At 38.2% G+C, this 16997-nt stretch overlaps 1 protein-coding gene across 1 annotated transcript in view; it reads right to left on the bottom strand.

Annotated features, from left to right (window-relative positions):
• Nucleotides 1-1768: 1768 nt before the first annotated feature.
• Nucleotides 1769-16997, bottom strand: part of LRRC40 (leucine rich repeat containing 40) — a 31371-nt gene continuing 16142 nt past the window's right edge. The window contains exons 11-15 of the mRNA XM_060773724.2: nt 16438-16545; nt 14546-14656; nt 7357-7434; nt 5624-5809; nt 1769-4409 (exon numbers count right to left, since the gene is read on the bottom strand). Coding sequence (XP_060629707.2) covers nt 4304-4409; nt 5624-5809; nt 7357-7434; nt 14546-14656; nt 16438-16545 — 589 coding nt within the window. The 3' untranslated portion in view covers nt 1769-4303. The remainder of the gene's footprint in view (nt 4410-5623; nt 5810-7356; nt 7435-14545; nt 14657-16437; nt 16546-16997) is intronic.

Here is a 16997-nt window from a genome sequence, read left to right as displayed (position 1 = left end):
TACTTCAACACTATTGATTTTAACCTTTGATGTTATATGCTGTCAACTCTGACTTATGGTTACCCTTTCATTGATTTTCTTGGCAAGATTTATTTGGAGGTTTGCCATTGCCTTCCTCTGAGGCTAAAATTGACTTGCTCAAGATACAGATGAGCAGGGACGCAAACCATGAGTCTAACACTCAAAGCACAACATTGTTGTTGTTTATTCATTCAGTCACTTCCGACTCTTCTTGACCTCATGGACCAGCCCATGCCAGAGCTCTGTAGGTTGTGACCACATCCAGTATAGCCATTTTAAATTCACTTTTTTTTTCATTTTCCCAGGGGACCTGTGCCCCTAACCCCAGTGAATGTGGAGGGCAGACTGAATTGTATGCCCATTCCTTTGCTAAGGTTCAGAAAGGATTACTATTCAAATGATCAGCTAACAAGATAACTCAAGAGTTTCATGTTTACAGCATTTGTATATCTCTAATAAAAAAGAAATATTTATATATTTATAGGGCACTTTCCTTTTTTAAGGAATTGCCATCAAGTATTTTGATTTCATTTTTTTCTCTTCAGTCATAGCTTTCATTTTTGCCTTGTGTTCCAAATAGCAGACAGGTACAAAAGCAACTTTCAGACCAGTTCTTTGGCTTGGATATCAATGCACTGAAGGTGGAATTTTAAAAAGAGCTTTGCAATGCTTGACAATGCTGGAAGTCACACCTGCACAGTGTAACAGTGACACCCAGAGGCAACACATATTTTCCTCAGTGCATGGATTTTTGATAATCTGATTTCTAACTCTCTTTATAAAAAAGACTTTTAATTCACTTTTAAAAATGAGTCCTCCTTCGCAGCCTTTAGGAATCTTTCAGATGTGCATTGCATATAAAAGAGTTACATGAATACACAGCATTTCACTCCATTTATAGTAGTATTTATGCCCCCCTTGGAAAAGCTTTTATTCTGAACATCAACAAGCCACAGCAGTTCGGCACAAGAGGCTGAATTTTTATACATTGGGGCCTTTCTTGCCTCTTTGCTAGCTTAGGTGGCGTAACACTGGGCAAGAGAAAAAGAAATATTAGTTACATTTTCTACTTGTGAGTACTGTAATTCAGTCAAACCAACAATTTACTTTATTACAAATTTTACCATTTTATAAAACACATGTTCAATTATAGAGATAGCTGTATTGTAATTAATATTTTGAAACGATTGTGATTTTGAGCTTAAATTATATACAGAACCGTCATTTTTGTATGTGTTACAAAGATTGCTATATGACAAAACTGTACTTTTCAGTTCAATTACAGTATCATTGTAAATAAGGCTGAATGAAGAATCATTTACTACTTTATGAACATAGATTGTGAATGTATTTCAATGTTTTTTTGCAGTATACAGATTTACTGAACTTGAAAGCTGCTTCATTTTACGTGCAAAAAGGTACTTTAAAGATCTATTTTAAAGCAATTGATTCAGTGGAATCAATTATCTTTAATTTGCACATGCAAGTGGTATCCTTCCCATTTTACTTTGTGTATTGACACTAACTGGTAAGGTGCATATTGTGTCTAGAATGCATTTTGCAGATGCTTTCTGTACATAAAAAGAATACAGGGACTCAAACAATGCTGTGCAGCGTATAGCAGAGCCATTTTCGGCTTTGATGTACTCAACCTTTTTCAGTATTTAAAAGAAGTGTTTTGAATAATATATTAAAAAGTCTATTGTATAAATAAAGTCACCTTATTGTAAGTATTCTGTCTTTTAAAAAAAAAGTAATTCTAAGACATGAAGATTGCAGTTTTGTTATATTACCAAAAGCAAGTTGATATTAATTGGTGGTCATTGGGTCGTGTGTTTTTATTTTTGGCTCCTCATTTCTCATGTTTTTTAATGCTTTTAAAGAAGGATTGCAATGTCCAAAACAGTAAAAGGACACTTTCACTTGCTTGCTTTTCCAAAGCGGTAGCTATACAATAGTAAGAGCTGTCTGTCCCCTTTGGGTTTGGCATTCCTGACATTGAATTAGCAAGAGCCTTTACCTGGTGCTGCTTATACTGTAAAGTGGAAGCATTTGGCAAAGCACATGGGGAATGTTGTGCATCTGATATGCTATGTTACTGCCATGACCGCCATTTATACAAAGACTGCAGCTGTTACAGAAAATCATGTCTGCTTCCCAACACAGCGAGGTGCATCTAAGCATAACTAACACTTTCCCAGATTAAGTCCAATTACTGAAAGCGCATTCTGTGGTCTAAAGGAATGCAACCCAGAGTGCGTTAGGAATACAGATTTCCAATTACTCTCAAAGCACAGAGCATCCAAGAATGGTTATTTTTCCATTACCTATTGCCAGTCTGCAGCTATTTAACTTAAAAAAACATGTTGGCTCCTACCTCCATGAAAAACAAAAGACATTTCATTGAATGCTTCAAGAGTATAATCAGCTAAAGTCAGAAATGCCTGCGTTATTTTGGAATAGTGGAAGAGGTTCCATGGATCAATAGCTGCCTCTAATTTTCATGCAATGGTTTTGGCTGCTTGAGGAAATGCTACAGTACTTTTCAGCCAAGGAACTGGAGCATTTGTCTGTTAATATATAGGCTGGGATTGTGTTGGCACACTATATGAGCAGCTATGGCAAAGAAAGCAGACAAACTGCCAGCTCTACCTGTCTATTTCTTCAGTGCTTCACTTCCTTAACAGCTGCTGCATCTGTTGCCTTTATTTGTTTTACTGTTCCACCAGCATATTTCTTCCTGTCTGAAGCTGATGCTTTCACCAGCACAGTGCACTGAAGATTCTGACAATACACTAGATTTTAAAATAGGTCCCAAACACTGTTAGCTAACCAGTAAAGGCCACTGCCTAACAGAAATTGTATGTATACAGTAATTACAACTGAAGATACAATTCTAAGGCCATGAAATGGCATGAAAGCAAGCTTAGCAGGACAACACCCTAAAACAAGATTTCCAGTTAAAGAACTGGGACTCTTTCCTATGGAACAGATTGCAGTTATGTGGATTCCCTTTACCAACTGCCAGATCCACGTACTTAGCAAGGAAATGAATGCACATTAACATGTCGAGTTGTACCTCATATAAGAGGAAGGCCTTCTCTAATGTGGCAGCTATTGTGACCTATTAGTACCAATCACATGGCTCTCTTCCTACTTCAAATTTTAAAAATTACAGTTTTTTTAGAATGTTATATTAATTGGCTCCACTGTGACAGCTGCCTGCCATCTTATTGTAAGTATTTTTACACTTTACTTTTAAAGCTCATTGGTTGGCTCGCAAAAGACCAAAACTAGTAATCTTGTCAATAAGCTCACTCTAAAAGGGAACCTTGAAAAAGGAAGGTGGCAAAGGAAAAGACCACCAGCCATAGGATTGTGCAGACCTGTATCCTGTTCAGGTGAGAGAAAGAAAACAAGAAGGTCCAAGACGTTTCTAAAGGGATGGATTTCAGTTTTAGAACTCAAGCCTGTAACTTTGTTTTATTCTCAGTTTTGTAAACATATATTTTAGCTTCACCAGATTTTGAAATGAGTGTTTTGTGATTATCCATTTCCATTGTGGGCAGCCATTTTGTGAAAATGCCTATAACACACTAAAAATAATAACAATGTCAAAAAGAGTGTGGGCTTCCATTAAATGTTCATTTCTAGTTACTAGGACTCCCTTATGTAAACTGGCTTTGTTTTAGTTTCTTTTTTTTCTGGCACTGACAATATTCCGAATAGATAAAACATTTCTGGCATTTGTGTGTCAACTATAAGGCATACCAAGCCTCCCAATTAAATATCTAGACTATTCTGCTGTGCATCTTGAATTTGATTTTTCAAATGTGTGTTAAATACATTCCAATACAACAATATGAATGCAGCTTTCAATGTATTTCTTCAGTAACCAGTCCTTGAGACAAAAATGTTATGTTTAGATCAGTACATTCATTTTGATTTTTCAGCAAATCCCTTTTTGATGTTCTTTAAAATTGGACAAAATGAAAAGGGAATGTTGAACAACTCAGAGGGGAATGTTGAACAACTAAGAGGGGAAAAGCTTAAAACCTCAAACCAGTATATTAGATGTGCCCAAATTCACAGATGCATGCACATTAATGCGTGCCACCCAAATGTGTATTTAGGCATATAAGTTAACATTCTTCTTGATCTAGCTCTTAGCAGAAATTCCATCATGTACACTTCATAATTCAAATACACAATTCTCAGACAGAAGAACTTCAGTCCCAGAGAAGAAGAGCTTGCATACATTTGGATTCAAATGGATAATGGATCAAGTAGGAATCCTGCTTCTTAAGTATTCGAGCACAGCATCTGTTCCCTTGGCAAGAATGGTTACTCGGGGAGTACGGAAAGGATTTCCTTCTAGCAAAAGTGTCCTGAAAAAAGGATGAGAAACCAAGGAGGATTATTGTTTCTAGTAAGGCATCCCTTGATATGTGTACATACAACCCACTTGCATTAAAGCAACAATTAATATTTAATTCCTGTTTTTTAGGCAGAAAAGCCACTGATGGAGACCAGTAATTTTAATCAATTGTACCTGTCATTTATATTTGTCACCTTTGATTATATGTGCCCCTCTTTCAATCACATAAGAACTCATGCAGAAACACGACAGGCCGTGGAAATACATTCTCTCAACCTGTCTCCTCTTGTAGTATGAATACCTCCCAATTATCCTAACACACAATTTGAAATGTGCTTAAATTCAGATTTAAAACATTTGTTGCAGGGTTTGACCATGGTAGAGGGAGCATCTTGAAGGTCTTTTAACTTGCTCCTGATCCTTCCATGATAGGAATGGGATTGATTCATCTCATTCAATTCTCCCTAACTATATAAAACTTCACTAGAACTTTGGCAGTTTACTGAGTTTTAAATACACACACACACACACACCTATATCTGGAATAACTTGTACCACCATCACTTAAAGCAGTACTTTTCTTTTCTTTGCTCTCCTGTACTCCCCCTAACACAGTAAGGCCTAAAAATGGGGGGAACTGTTTGAAGTTGTTTTTCAATAATACCTTTTGTTTGTTCACTCCACAGTGAGAAGGTTGTATGCTGATACATTAAGTTGTTGAACTATAACCATGCCCATAGGAGAACATGAAGGAACATGCTGTAATGTCTGTGGGAGGCCAGGTTTGTTGTATTGTCCTTGTCCAGTGGTTTCAAACGTGTAGCCCTCCAGGTGTTTGGGCCTCTGACTCCCGGAAGCCCTAGCCAGCTTGTCCAATGGGCAAGAATTCTGGGAACTGAAGTCCAAAACACTGGGAGGGCCATACATTTGACACCACTATCCTGAGATTAAATGCAGGTAGTCCACCCTAGATTTTCTGTTGGAATATGGGAAGAAATTAGGAGTGGCTTGTGGTCTCTAAACAAGAAAGGAACTATGGAATAATACCATCTGGATTTTAAAAGCCTTCTGTGAATCCAAATTATCACCTTGGCTTCTTATCATTCATTTTCAAAGTTCACAGCCTCTGTCAGGGTACATAGCTTCAAAACTCCAATCTAGTGTATTTAGTTCATCAGATACAAAAAGACTGGATGCTCCCCATGCTCATAACGTTCAATTCACCTAAGGCTGGTGCAGTTTCCAAGTTCAGGTGGTACATGCAAGATATCATTGTTTTGAAGATCTAGGGTACTAAGCTTGTCCAACTTCTTGATTTGTAGAGGATCCAAGGATCCAACCTGATTATTGCCAAGGAGGATTGCTTCAAGGGTTGGGATGCGGTAAAGGATGTCCGGAAATACTTTAAATCTATAAAAGAAAGGCCACAAACAATTCTTTAGTATATTATAAGTAAACAGCACTATAGAAAGAGATACAGGGCTACTACTGAGCAGCAGTGGTACTAATTTGTTGTTCTGTACCTTTAAGTCATTTCAGACTTAAGGCAAACTTATCATGGCAACAGTAGGTGTTTTCGACGCAGTACGAACACTCATAGGATGGTAGCACATCAGAATTTTTTTAAAAAAAACATTGGCTTCAACTGAGACCTTGCTTTCTATGAATGAAAAGACTTCTTATCCTTTTGGAAGATTTCTGATCCAGGAAAGCGTTTTTGCAGGTGGAATGGAGAAGGACCCAATTCAGTATGTCCCTCATCTTCTATAAAAATGTGGTAGATCCTCCAGAACAGGGGTTCTCAAACTTATTTGGCCTACTGCTCCCTTTTCAGAAAAAAAACAAACATTGAACACCCCTTGGAATCTACTTTCTTTAAGCAAACCAACAGAAAGATGTAGTGACAAATTTGCATTATTTTATGTATCTTTCATCTTACACTCTACAACACAGTAAAGAAAGATGTTGTAAACAAGACACCTTGAAGCTGGAAATTATAGCACTTCTGGTGTGCTGACAGGACTGCTGACCAACAGCCTTCAGCTCCCCATGCGGGGACATGAGAAGACCTCCCACAAATATGGTAAAACTTCAAACATTCAGGCGTCCCTGGGCAATGTCCTTACAGACAGCTAATTTTCTCACACTAGAAGTGATTTACAGTTTCTCAAGTCACTCCTGACATGAAAAAAAAACCCTTTCTTGTTAAGTGGACTTGACCACTGATTGGTTATAATTTCCATTCTGTATATTCCTTTGGAAAATAAAATCATCACTGCAATTTTAATTTTATGAAACATATATGAACTGTTTTTCAACATGCTCTTCTCTTTATATTTTCACTGCACTGGTCCTTATTTTTATTTACTGAATCATTCAAGCATTCCTGGGGAGGGGGGGCAATATCACCCACTTTGGGAAGCACTGCTCTAGAATATCAATGTGACAACATCATGAATCTCAGTGGGGGAGTGTGGGTATCAAAGAATGTTGTCCATTTTAAGTTGCAGAACTTAAAAAGCATTCTTATGGGCTAAACCAATTCTGGTTCCAAACCAAAAACTAGTTCTCATAAAAACGTTTTCCTGGCATATACATCTAATTCTTCCCTCCCCACTCCCCCATCTCATAAAATAAGGAGAGAGGAGTTTTTAAATATTATTTAAATTTTATCTTTCCACCTGGAGTAATTTTCTTGCATATGTGCTATAATGGTAAAAGAAAAGGGCACAATACTTCAACAACTCCTGAGCAAAGATTTCCATTTCCTAGATGGAACCTATTCACACGCAGCATTCCAGGACGCTCCTTTCCCTCTATATTCTACTGTTCATACGAATACACTGCTGGGGTAAACTTGTGAATGCACAAATCTGGGGCAGTATCTCCAATAAAAACACAAAACATGCCAGCTATTTAATAACTATTACAGGATAATAACCCTGGTATGATCTTACCGGTTAAAAGCCAGATTTATTGTTTGTAGTTTTCCCAATGCTTCCATTTCATCAGGCAGAGATGTCAAAAAATTGTTTCTAAATTGTGAGAAAGAAAAGATCTTGATTATTTTAATTAGATGTCATTATTTTAATGGAACTGCTTTGCAATATATAAACTCTCAATGCAAGGGGAAAAAATGATCCCTATTCTAATTTGTTCTGAAAATTCCTTTCCCTAACCTATATGGATAAACCTACACCAGTATTAAGTCCATATAAAAATTACACCACTATTGATGGATGAATCTGGATGAGTGCATGTGGAATTCCCATATTCAGGAGTTACTTCAAGCTACCATGGGTTTGGGTCAAAATACACTAAGGGTTGTTTCTCCTATGTTCTGAGACTTTCAGTTCAAAACACTAAGAAAGTGGTTGATTTGGGGGTTTGATCAGTTTCTGCAAATTATCCATTGAAAACTAACAAATACGAGGAAATAAAGACCAGAGATTTAATCAGGCTTCCATGGAGAGAATGTGGTCATAATGAATGCTGTGGGATGAATTGGTGCCTTATTGTACAAATTTTGACCATGGATTTAGCTAATATTAGCCCTCAAATCTCATTCCTGGCTAGATTTCTCTCGATCATGTTCTTCTCCTATCAAGTTAACCTCAGACGGTGTCACATTTAGTGCAATATTATAGTAAAGTTTACCACTCTAGCTGGGCATTCTGAAGTGAAATTAATAACCACATACACCTAGGCTTTTTTACACCTAAAGAAGGTCCAATAATGCAAACGACTGAGCTGACCTTTATCAAGAAAACACTTTTAGAGGTTTTCATTCTTAACAAAATTGGTCTTCTGTACTAGGCCAAGCCATTCTCAAATATTTTGCAGATAGCTCATGACAGTGTCTTGTTGTTTATAACACTTCTTCACAATTAGAAATTATTTGAAAAAATCAAAAATGTCTAAAATTTTAATTTCAGGGTTTTTTACAAAAGATAAAAATGGGACCAAAGTTTATGTGCCTTCAGTAAACGTGTATTTTTTTTTGCTATCTCTTTCAGTCTTTAGACTTGATACTCATGTTTGCAATAAAATGCATTTATATAGTAAAATACCAAATGACACATAAATGTCCATGTGAGGAAGCGTTAATGCCACCGCTTGTCTCCAAATGAAGTGTGAAGAAGTCTTTATCCCACCAAATGGGATCACCAAAAATGTAAGGAAGTCCCTAGACTGCCATTAAATTAAACTGCCACCAATAAAATGTAAAGAAGCTGGTCTTAAAGTCTCTATTTACTCCTATTTGCGTTGTGAGGTAACTTTGGTAGAGTGGAATGCACCGAACATAAAATCAATGGAGGAGGCAGGTTTAAAATAACAAAGAGAACAAGTTTATTGTTAACAAAGCGTAATTGTTTCAATATTGAGATGTTGAACTTGGCACATGCTTGTTGGTTACAATATGGCTTGGCTGTGATACATTCAGGCTTTAGATGTTACAATTCTTATAAACTCCTTCTACAGTGAAGTGCTTTATTATTATTTCAGTGTTCCTTATTGTGAATATTCACACTGTTTGTCCTATACCGGAACAAACCACTGATCCCCAGTCTTCCACTACTGGCGATCCTAAAACCCTCTCTGTTAGATTCTTTTTACTCAAGCAATCTAATGAGGTTTCCCTTCAGCTACCTTGCTGAAGAAATATTCACAAATGCTAAGAACTAACTAAATCTATATTACTTCACACAACAGAGCCCTAGCTGACTCTGCCCTCTTCTCAGGGTCTCATCCTCCTGACTAAACTACTTTTCCCAGAGTCCTTTCCTGACTCTGCTATTTCCCCAGAGTCCTATCTGACTCTGTCCTCTTCTCAGGGTCTCTTCCTCCTGACTGAAGCTTAACTGCCACTTTCAAACCTTTTTCTCCTTAAGCTCCGCCCACCTCCTCTTCGGCCTTGTCACCATGGCAACCTATCTCTCTCAGCTAGGCCCTGGCAACGAATGTAATACATAAATACAGTTTAAACACAGTATAAATAACACTTTATAATAACCATATCTCTACACCTTCCCCCCCAGAAAAATTATTTTTGTACCATTCTCGATCCCAGAATGGCAAAAATAATTCCACATATTATTCAACAATAAATACATATACACCAATTCTGAAAGGGAAACATATTATGATTAAATACATTTCAATTACACATACATACAAACCTTTAACCTATGGAATCCTAGATAAGGCGTCCGCAACTAAATTTCGTTTACCTGAAACATGTTTAATTTCGAATATAAAATCCTGTAAACACAAACTCTATCTTAACAATTTGATATTCGTACCTTTCACATTATCTAACCATTTTCATCTGTTGACATACTACATTTATCAGAATGCCAATTTTTACTTAAAACTTCCACAACCTCTCTTCTCTGTGGTTGGGACAATTCTATATTCATATCTACCCGATCTAAATTTTTGCACTGTTCACGATCACCCTCCCAAAAAGAAAAGGGACCGGATTCCTCTTCTGAAACAACAAAACATACATTCGCAGACCTTTTAACATAAGGCTTTAACATATTTACATGAACTCTTCTTTCCACATTGGAATGTTCATCAAAAATATCATAGTTTATGTGGTTGAGCTTTCTGATGATCTTCCAGGGTCCAGACCAATCCAATTGAAGTTTGTTGGTTTTGTTGGGAGATAAAAATAAAACTTCATCTCCGATGTTGAAGATCTTTGGTTTAGCAGTAGAGTCATAATAGTCTTTTTGTCTCTGCTGAGCCGCAAGTAAATGTTCTTGAGCAATGTCTCTAGCTAGCTGCATTGTTGCTTGAAGATCTTTTAAATATTCCGACACCGGAACTGGATCTGTCGCCGGACTTTCTTCCCAATATTCTCTTATCAGATCCAATGGACCACGAGCTTTCCTTCCATATAGTAATTCAAATGGACTGTAGCCAGTACTGTCATGAGGGACGGTCCTGTAGGCGAATAATAGTTGTTGCAATTTGACGTCCCAGTCATATGGCTTCTCTTGACTGTAAGACTTTATCATTTTGACTAAAGTCTTGTTCATATTTTCAACTAGTCCATTTGTCTGTGGATGATAAGCTGTTGAAGTCAGGTGTCTAATACCACATAACTCAAGCAATTTCGACATAAGCCTGGAAGTGAATTGGGTTCCCAAATCTGAAACCAATTCTCTAGGATATCCAGTTCTTCCCCAAATGGATAACAGGGCATTTGCAATTGTTGTTTCGATGTTAGTCAGAGCCACAGCCTCTGGATATCTTGTGGCGTAGTCAATCATGGTTAATACGTATCGGTAACCACGTCTGCTTGGTTTACAAAGAGGCCCCACTATGTCAATGCCTACTCTGTAAAACGGTTCTCCAATTATTGGCATAGGGATCATAGGAGCTTTAACTTTATCCCTTCCAGTACTCAATCTCTGGCAGATGTCACAAGACTGGCAAAACTCTTTGATCCTCTGGAACATGCCAGGCCAATAAAAGTTCTTAGTAATTCTCTTCGTGGTTTTCCTCACACCCAAATGTCCACCTTGAGGGTTTTCGTGTGCCACCCTCATCAGCTGTTCTCTAAAACTTTGAGGCACTACAATCTGACTACATGTTACTGATCCTTCTGTAGAGTTCACACTTCTGGTTTCTCTATATAAAACACCATTCTTTAACATAAACTCGGAGGGCTGTTCTTCTGCCGATACTGTGGGGTTTTGAGCTAAAGTGAATAGAGGTTTAAGAGAAACATCGGCTCCTTGTTCCTGCCGAATCTCTTCAACTCCTCCCATCCTCTTAACAAGCTCAGCCACTGTAGCGCTGGTTTCTGGACTCTCGTCCCCATCTTGTTGTATGGCAAAACACATGGCTTTTTGTTCATTGTTACATTCTTTCTCCTCACACGCCATCCTCCAGCTCTCAATCTTCTCAGCCAAATCATTTCCAATTAAACATTGGTATGGTATGTCAGGACTGACTGCAAAATCCCACATACCCTTCCATCCTTCATATTCTATTGGCAAAGTTACTACTGCTGTTGGTATCGCAGGACCTAAGCCTTTTAATCTTATTTCAGAGGTTGGCTGCTGAAACTTCTGAGGTATTATTTCGAGGTGCACTATGCACACTTCGGAACCTGTATCTCTGAGTCCTTTCCTGTCTTTGTCATCAATAGAAATGGTTTCTAAGTAATCCTTAGATGGGCTGCCTGACAGGATGAACAAACATTGTTTCTCTTGAGGCTCTGAGCCTGAACTCTCCTTTGCAACAGTATCCGGTTCTGCCTTTGGTGTTTCTTTCATTTTATTCACAAAGAGGGTTGTTTTCTCTTTCCTTAACAAGGGACATTGATATTTTAAATGGTTCCATTCTCCACATTGAAAGCATCGTCTTTTTACCTCAGGAGCAGTTTGTCTTGTTACACTCCCTCCTATAGATGGTGTTTTCTAAGTCAGCACCCTTTTCTTGCTGTGGGCGCTTTTGTTGTGAATAAAATGGCTGCCTGTTTGTTCTTTTGTCATTTGGCAGATCTTCCCTTTTGAATCCTTCTTTCAAGGTTGTTATTTGATCTGCCATAACCGCTGCCTCTACAATAGTGGATGGCTTGCGATCTTGAATCACCCAGCGAATATCATAAGGCACTAACTGAAAAAACTGTTCCAGCTTTAAAAGTTCCCTCAGCTGTTGATAATCTTCCACCTCAGACGTCTTTATCCAACTATCGAACAGTTGAGATAATCTTGAGGCCACCTGAGCAAAACTTTGAGTTTTATCTTTCTTTAAGGATCTGAACTTAAATCTATAATATTCCGGAGTCAATCTAAACTCTTGTTGAATCTGTTTCTTAAACAGATCATAGTCTCCATAAGATTCCTCAGGCAACTGTCCATAAATCTGCAGAAGTTTCCCACTTATCTGTGGCCTAAGGTATGTCATCCATTTTTCCTTAGCCACTCCAAAATCTCGACAACATCTCTCAAAAGATATTAGGAATTTCTCTGGACAATCGTCCTTGGTATATTTTGGGAATTTCTTCATCAAATCTGGGGTATCCCCTCCAGATCTCCCTTCCTGAACATCATTGGATGTTTGAGACAAAGCCAATCTTTGTTTCTCTAGCTCAAACTCCATTCTCTTCAATTCCAACTCCCGTTCAAATTCTCTCACTCTTTGTCTTTCCTCAAATTCTCTTTGTTTTGCCTCTCTCTCCATCTCCAATTCTCTCTCTCTCTGTTTTTCCTCCATCTCCAATCGTTTCATCTCTAGTTTGTACTTAAGAGCCATTTCTGACATAGGCACTAGCTCTGTCTCTGCCTCAGAGCTCGAACTTTCTTCTTGGTCTCCCTCTCTTTCCTCAGCCAGCTTTCTCTGCCGCCTGGTAGCCATGTTGTCAACAACTTTTACCTCACAACTTATTCCTAAATTAAATTTAAGGCACTCGATCAGTTGTTACACGAATCCCGTCGTCTGCCACCAAATAAATTATGTGAGGAAGCGTTAATGCCACCGCTTGTCTCCAAATGAAGTGTGAAGAAGTCTTTATCCCACCAAATGGGATCACCAAAAATGTAAGGAAGTCCCTAGACTGCCATTAAATTAAACTGCCACCAATAAAATGTTAAGAAGCTGGTCTTAAAGTCTCTATTTACTCCTATTTGCGTTGTGAGGTAACTTTGGTAGAGTGGAATGCACCGAACATAAAATCAATGGAGGAGGCAGGTTTAAAATAACAAAGAGAACAAGTTTATTGTTAACAAAGCGTAATTGTTTCAATATTGAGATGTTGAACTTGGCACATGCTTGTTGGTTACAATATGGCTTGGCTGTGATACATTCAGGCTTTAGATGTTACAATTCTTATAAACTCCTTCTACAGTGAAGTGCTTTATTATTATTTCAGTGTTCCTTATTGTGAATATTCACACTGTTTGTCCTATACCGGAACAAACCACTGATCCCCAGTCTTCCACTACTGGCGATCCTAAAACCCTCTCTGTTAGATTCTTTTTACTCAAGCAATCTAACGAGGTTTCCCTTCAGCTACCTTGCTGAAGAAATATTCACAAATGCTAAGAACTAACTAAATCTATATTACTTCACACAACAGAGCCCTAGCTGACTCTGCCCTCTTCTCAGGGTCTCATCCTCCTGACTAAACTACTTTTCCCAGAGTCCTTTCCTGACTCTGCTATTTCCCCAGAGTCCTATCTGACTCTGTCCTCTTCTCAGGGTCTCTTCCTCCTGACTGAAGCTTAACTGCCACTTTCAAACCTTTTTCTCCTTAAGCTCCGCCCACCTCCTCTTCGGCCTTGTCACCATGGCAACCTATCTCTCTCAGCTAGGCCCTGGCAACGAATGTAATACATAAATACAGTTTAAACACAGTATAAATAACACTTTATAATAACCATATCTCTACAGTCCATATGTGCAGTCAGTCCTACCGCAAACATGTAGGAAGCCTGAGAGCAACAGCAAGGGGTATGTGCATCCCTAATCATCAAAATATTCCTGTGCTTTGACTTTGCAAGTCTAGTTCTGTTACACTAATGGTTGTTGCAGATTAAAACCAGAGTTCTAAAAAGGGGGGTGAGGTGTTCCCAATTTTCAACTGTCCCCAACTTGAAGCCCTCCAGATACACTGAACTACAGAAGTGGTTCCCAACCTTTTTTTGACCAGTGCCCACTCTCCAACATTAGTATCAAAAGGATAATGAATCAGTTTTTGGTCAACTTTAGGTTCGGTTTGGTTATTTGGGCTGCTGATTCAGAAAATTGCATTAGATAGACCACATCAGCTCCAGTTTCTGATACAGAACATATGCCATCCAGTAGTCACCATCTGCTCGCCCACAGAAAACCATATCTAATAAGCCTTGCCACTATAAGAGGGTTTTGCAAGACCAGTTGCTCTCGTTGCAAGTGTAGTAACTGTTGGGGCCACAGACCATGTTTTAGTTCTTGCAGACCACTGGTGGTCCACAGACCACAGGTTAGGAACCACTGAACTACAGCTTTCCATTTCCCTCCCTAACATGTTGGAGAAAGTTGTTATATCCTTGATTCTGCATTGGTTAACATTTCATCTATTACTATATTCATCAGGGAAAAATCTTCAAAGCAAATTAAAATTCAAAGATATTTTGTATCACCTACCGGATATCCAAATGAGTCAATCTGTAAAGCATACAGAGCTCCAGAGAAACAGAAAGGAGCTTATTGAAGCTAAAATTGATATCACAGACAGTTTCTTTTAATTCCACAATTCTGCAAACAATAAGAAAAAGAAGCAGTCTTGTCAACTATCTGGGCATTTCCAAGAACTAGTTAGAAAATCTGTCTGCATATTGTAAGCTGTAGCTTATTCACATTTACAGCTAGACTTTACTACAGAAATCAGATTTCAACTGAATAAAAACAAATAAATAAAATCCAAAACAAAACAAATACATTTTTGTGTTGTTATTAAACATTTTTGTGTTGTTATTAAACATTATTAATAATTGCAAACTTACTTTTATATCAAAACAAACCAAGTAAATCTATTTCCTCTATTTCATGTCAGTGCAACATATGACAGTCAATAGAAGTTGCCAAAGAGCTTAGAAAGTTACTTTTAAGAATGAATCTGAAGTACTGAGGCCACCATGGGTCCCAGAGCATTTTTCTCTCCTTATTCAGTTACAGATAGCATCAGCATGTTTTCACAGCCATCCTTTATGAATAACTTATCACTCTTTAGACTAGGACAATGGTTCTGAATCTTTGGTCCTCCAGATAACTGGGACTTCAACTCCCAGAAGTCCCAGCCAATTTGGGCAACTGTCAGAAAATCTAGGAGCTGTAGTACAAAACACATGGAGGGCCAAAGGTTAGGAATCATTGCTCTAGAAAAGTGGTTTTCAACCTGTGGGTCCCCAGGGGTTTTGGCCTACAACTCCCAGAAATCCCAGCCAGTTTAACAGCTGTTAGGGTTTCTGGGAATTGAAGGAGAAAACATCTGGGTACCACTGCTCTAGAACAATAGTTCCAGATCTTTGGTTCTCCAGTTAACCAAGATTTCAACTCCCAGAAGTCCTAGCCAATTCGGACAGCTGTTGGAAATTCTGGGAGCAGTAGTCCAAAACCCATGGAGGGCCAAAGGTTAGGACTTATTGTTCTAGAACATAAGCAGTTCAAAGAATGGCCTGAAGATTATAATTCTACTGTAAAACTAAACTAGCTACATCCTGTAAATTGTTTGTATAGAAGGCCATCTTGCAGTAAGACGACTTCCTCATCTGGTTGTTTTTACATCTAAACTTGGAAGTAAGGTTTGTTTAAAACAGTCCTCCCATAAGCAACCAAAAAAGCACCCATGATCTTGCTTTTCTATGTGGACTAGGATTACGGGCAAAGAATGCCAGGTTGTCCAAAGCTGCTTGGAGGAGCTCCAAATCTTCCAATCAGCACAGCTCAACACATGTGCTTCCACAGATGCAAAACACATTATTTGGCCATCCCAGTTGGAAAGAACCCTATGTGGGCAATACTGGATATAAACATCCTGAGCACCTGTAAGAGTGACAGACAACTCACATGGATATTCCAATGGGAAAGGCCAGCGGGAGGGAGTGGCTGTGGCTGGGGGGCTACACTCTCTTAGCAAGTGCTATAACCCCCCCCCCCCCCTCGGCTTTTTCTTCTGCATGTTAGGAATAGCCGAAGGAGTAGGAGACTGAAATTACAGTACTTGTACTGATCCTAATTTGTCTCATCAAACTTCAAATTTAAACCAGTTTCTTCTTTTTGAAATTAACAATAAATGATAATTTAAAATGGGAAGCAGATGCTTCCTGTCCATCTCTTCCCCGCCCTCCAAACCGGAGCTAGAAGAACAACAAACAAGTGAGCTGGACATTCATTCATGTAGCGGTAAAGCATGGTTTAATGCTATGTCCAAACAAAATTACTGTCATTACATTTCAATAATACATTTCCTTCAAAGATCATGACATACCTATTCTCACTTTACAATAATTAATATTTCTATGGCAAAAAGTCACTACCTTGCTGGAATTTCAGTCAGATGATTCTTGCTGAAGTTTACAGTACTGATTGGATTGTTCCCAACTGCATTTAGCACTTCGTCTGGAATTACAGCCGCCTGCTTCTCACTAAATATTTTGTAAAAGTAATCTCATTTAATAGTATTATTTACTTTATTTATAAACCACTTACTATAAGAATATGTCCAACTGGTTACAATTAGGCATGTGACATACAATATAAACAACACCAAAAAGGTTTGAAGCCATTTTAAACATGCATATAAACATCAACTAGGGTAGGGCTGCAAAAATAAGCACATTGTAAAGAAGTGTTTGAAATTTGTATTATGGGGAGGGCAGGAGAGCCATAGGATTGCTATATTAAACCAAATCCAAAATTAGAATCAGTTAAAAGACAACAAATAAAAAGGAAGAACAAATGTAGACAACAGAATACAGCAAAAGTACTTTCCACCTAAGCAACCTATCCTCAAAGATTTGCCAAAACAAAAAAGATGTTCAGATGCATAATCTCTCTATGAAAGGAATTCCAGAGCCCAGGAACAGACAAGAAGAAA

This window comes from Anolis sagrei, chromosome 4, assembly GCF_037176765.1.
Source record: "Anolis sagrei isolate rAnoSag1 chromosome 4, rAnoSag1.mat, whole genome shotgun sequence".
Lineage (NCBI taxonomy): Eukaryota > Metazoa > Chordata > Lepidosauria > Squamata > Dactyloidae > Anolis > Anolis sagrei.
Note: the sequence above shows the minus strand (reverse complement) of the source record. Positions and strands in the feature narration are given on the sequence as shown.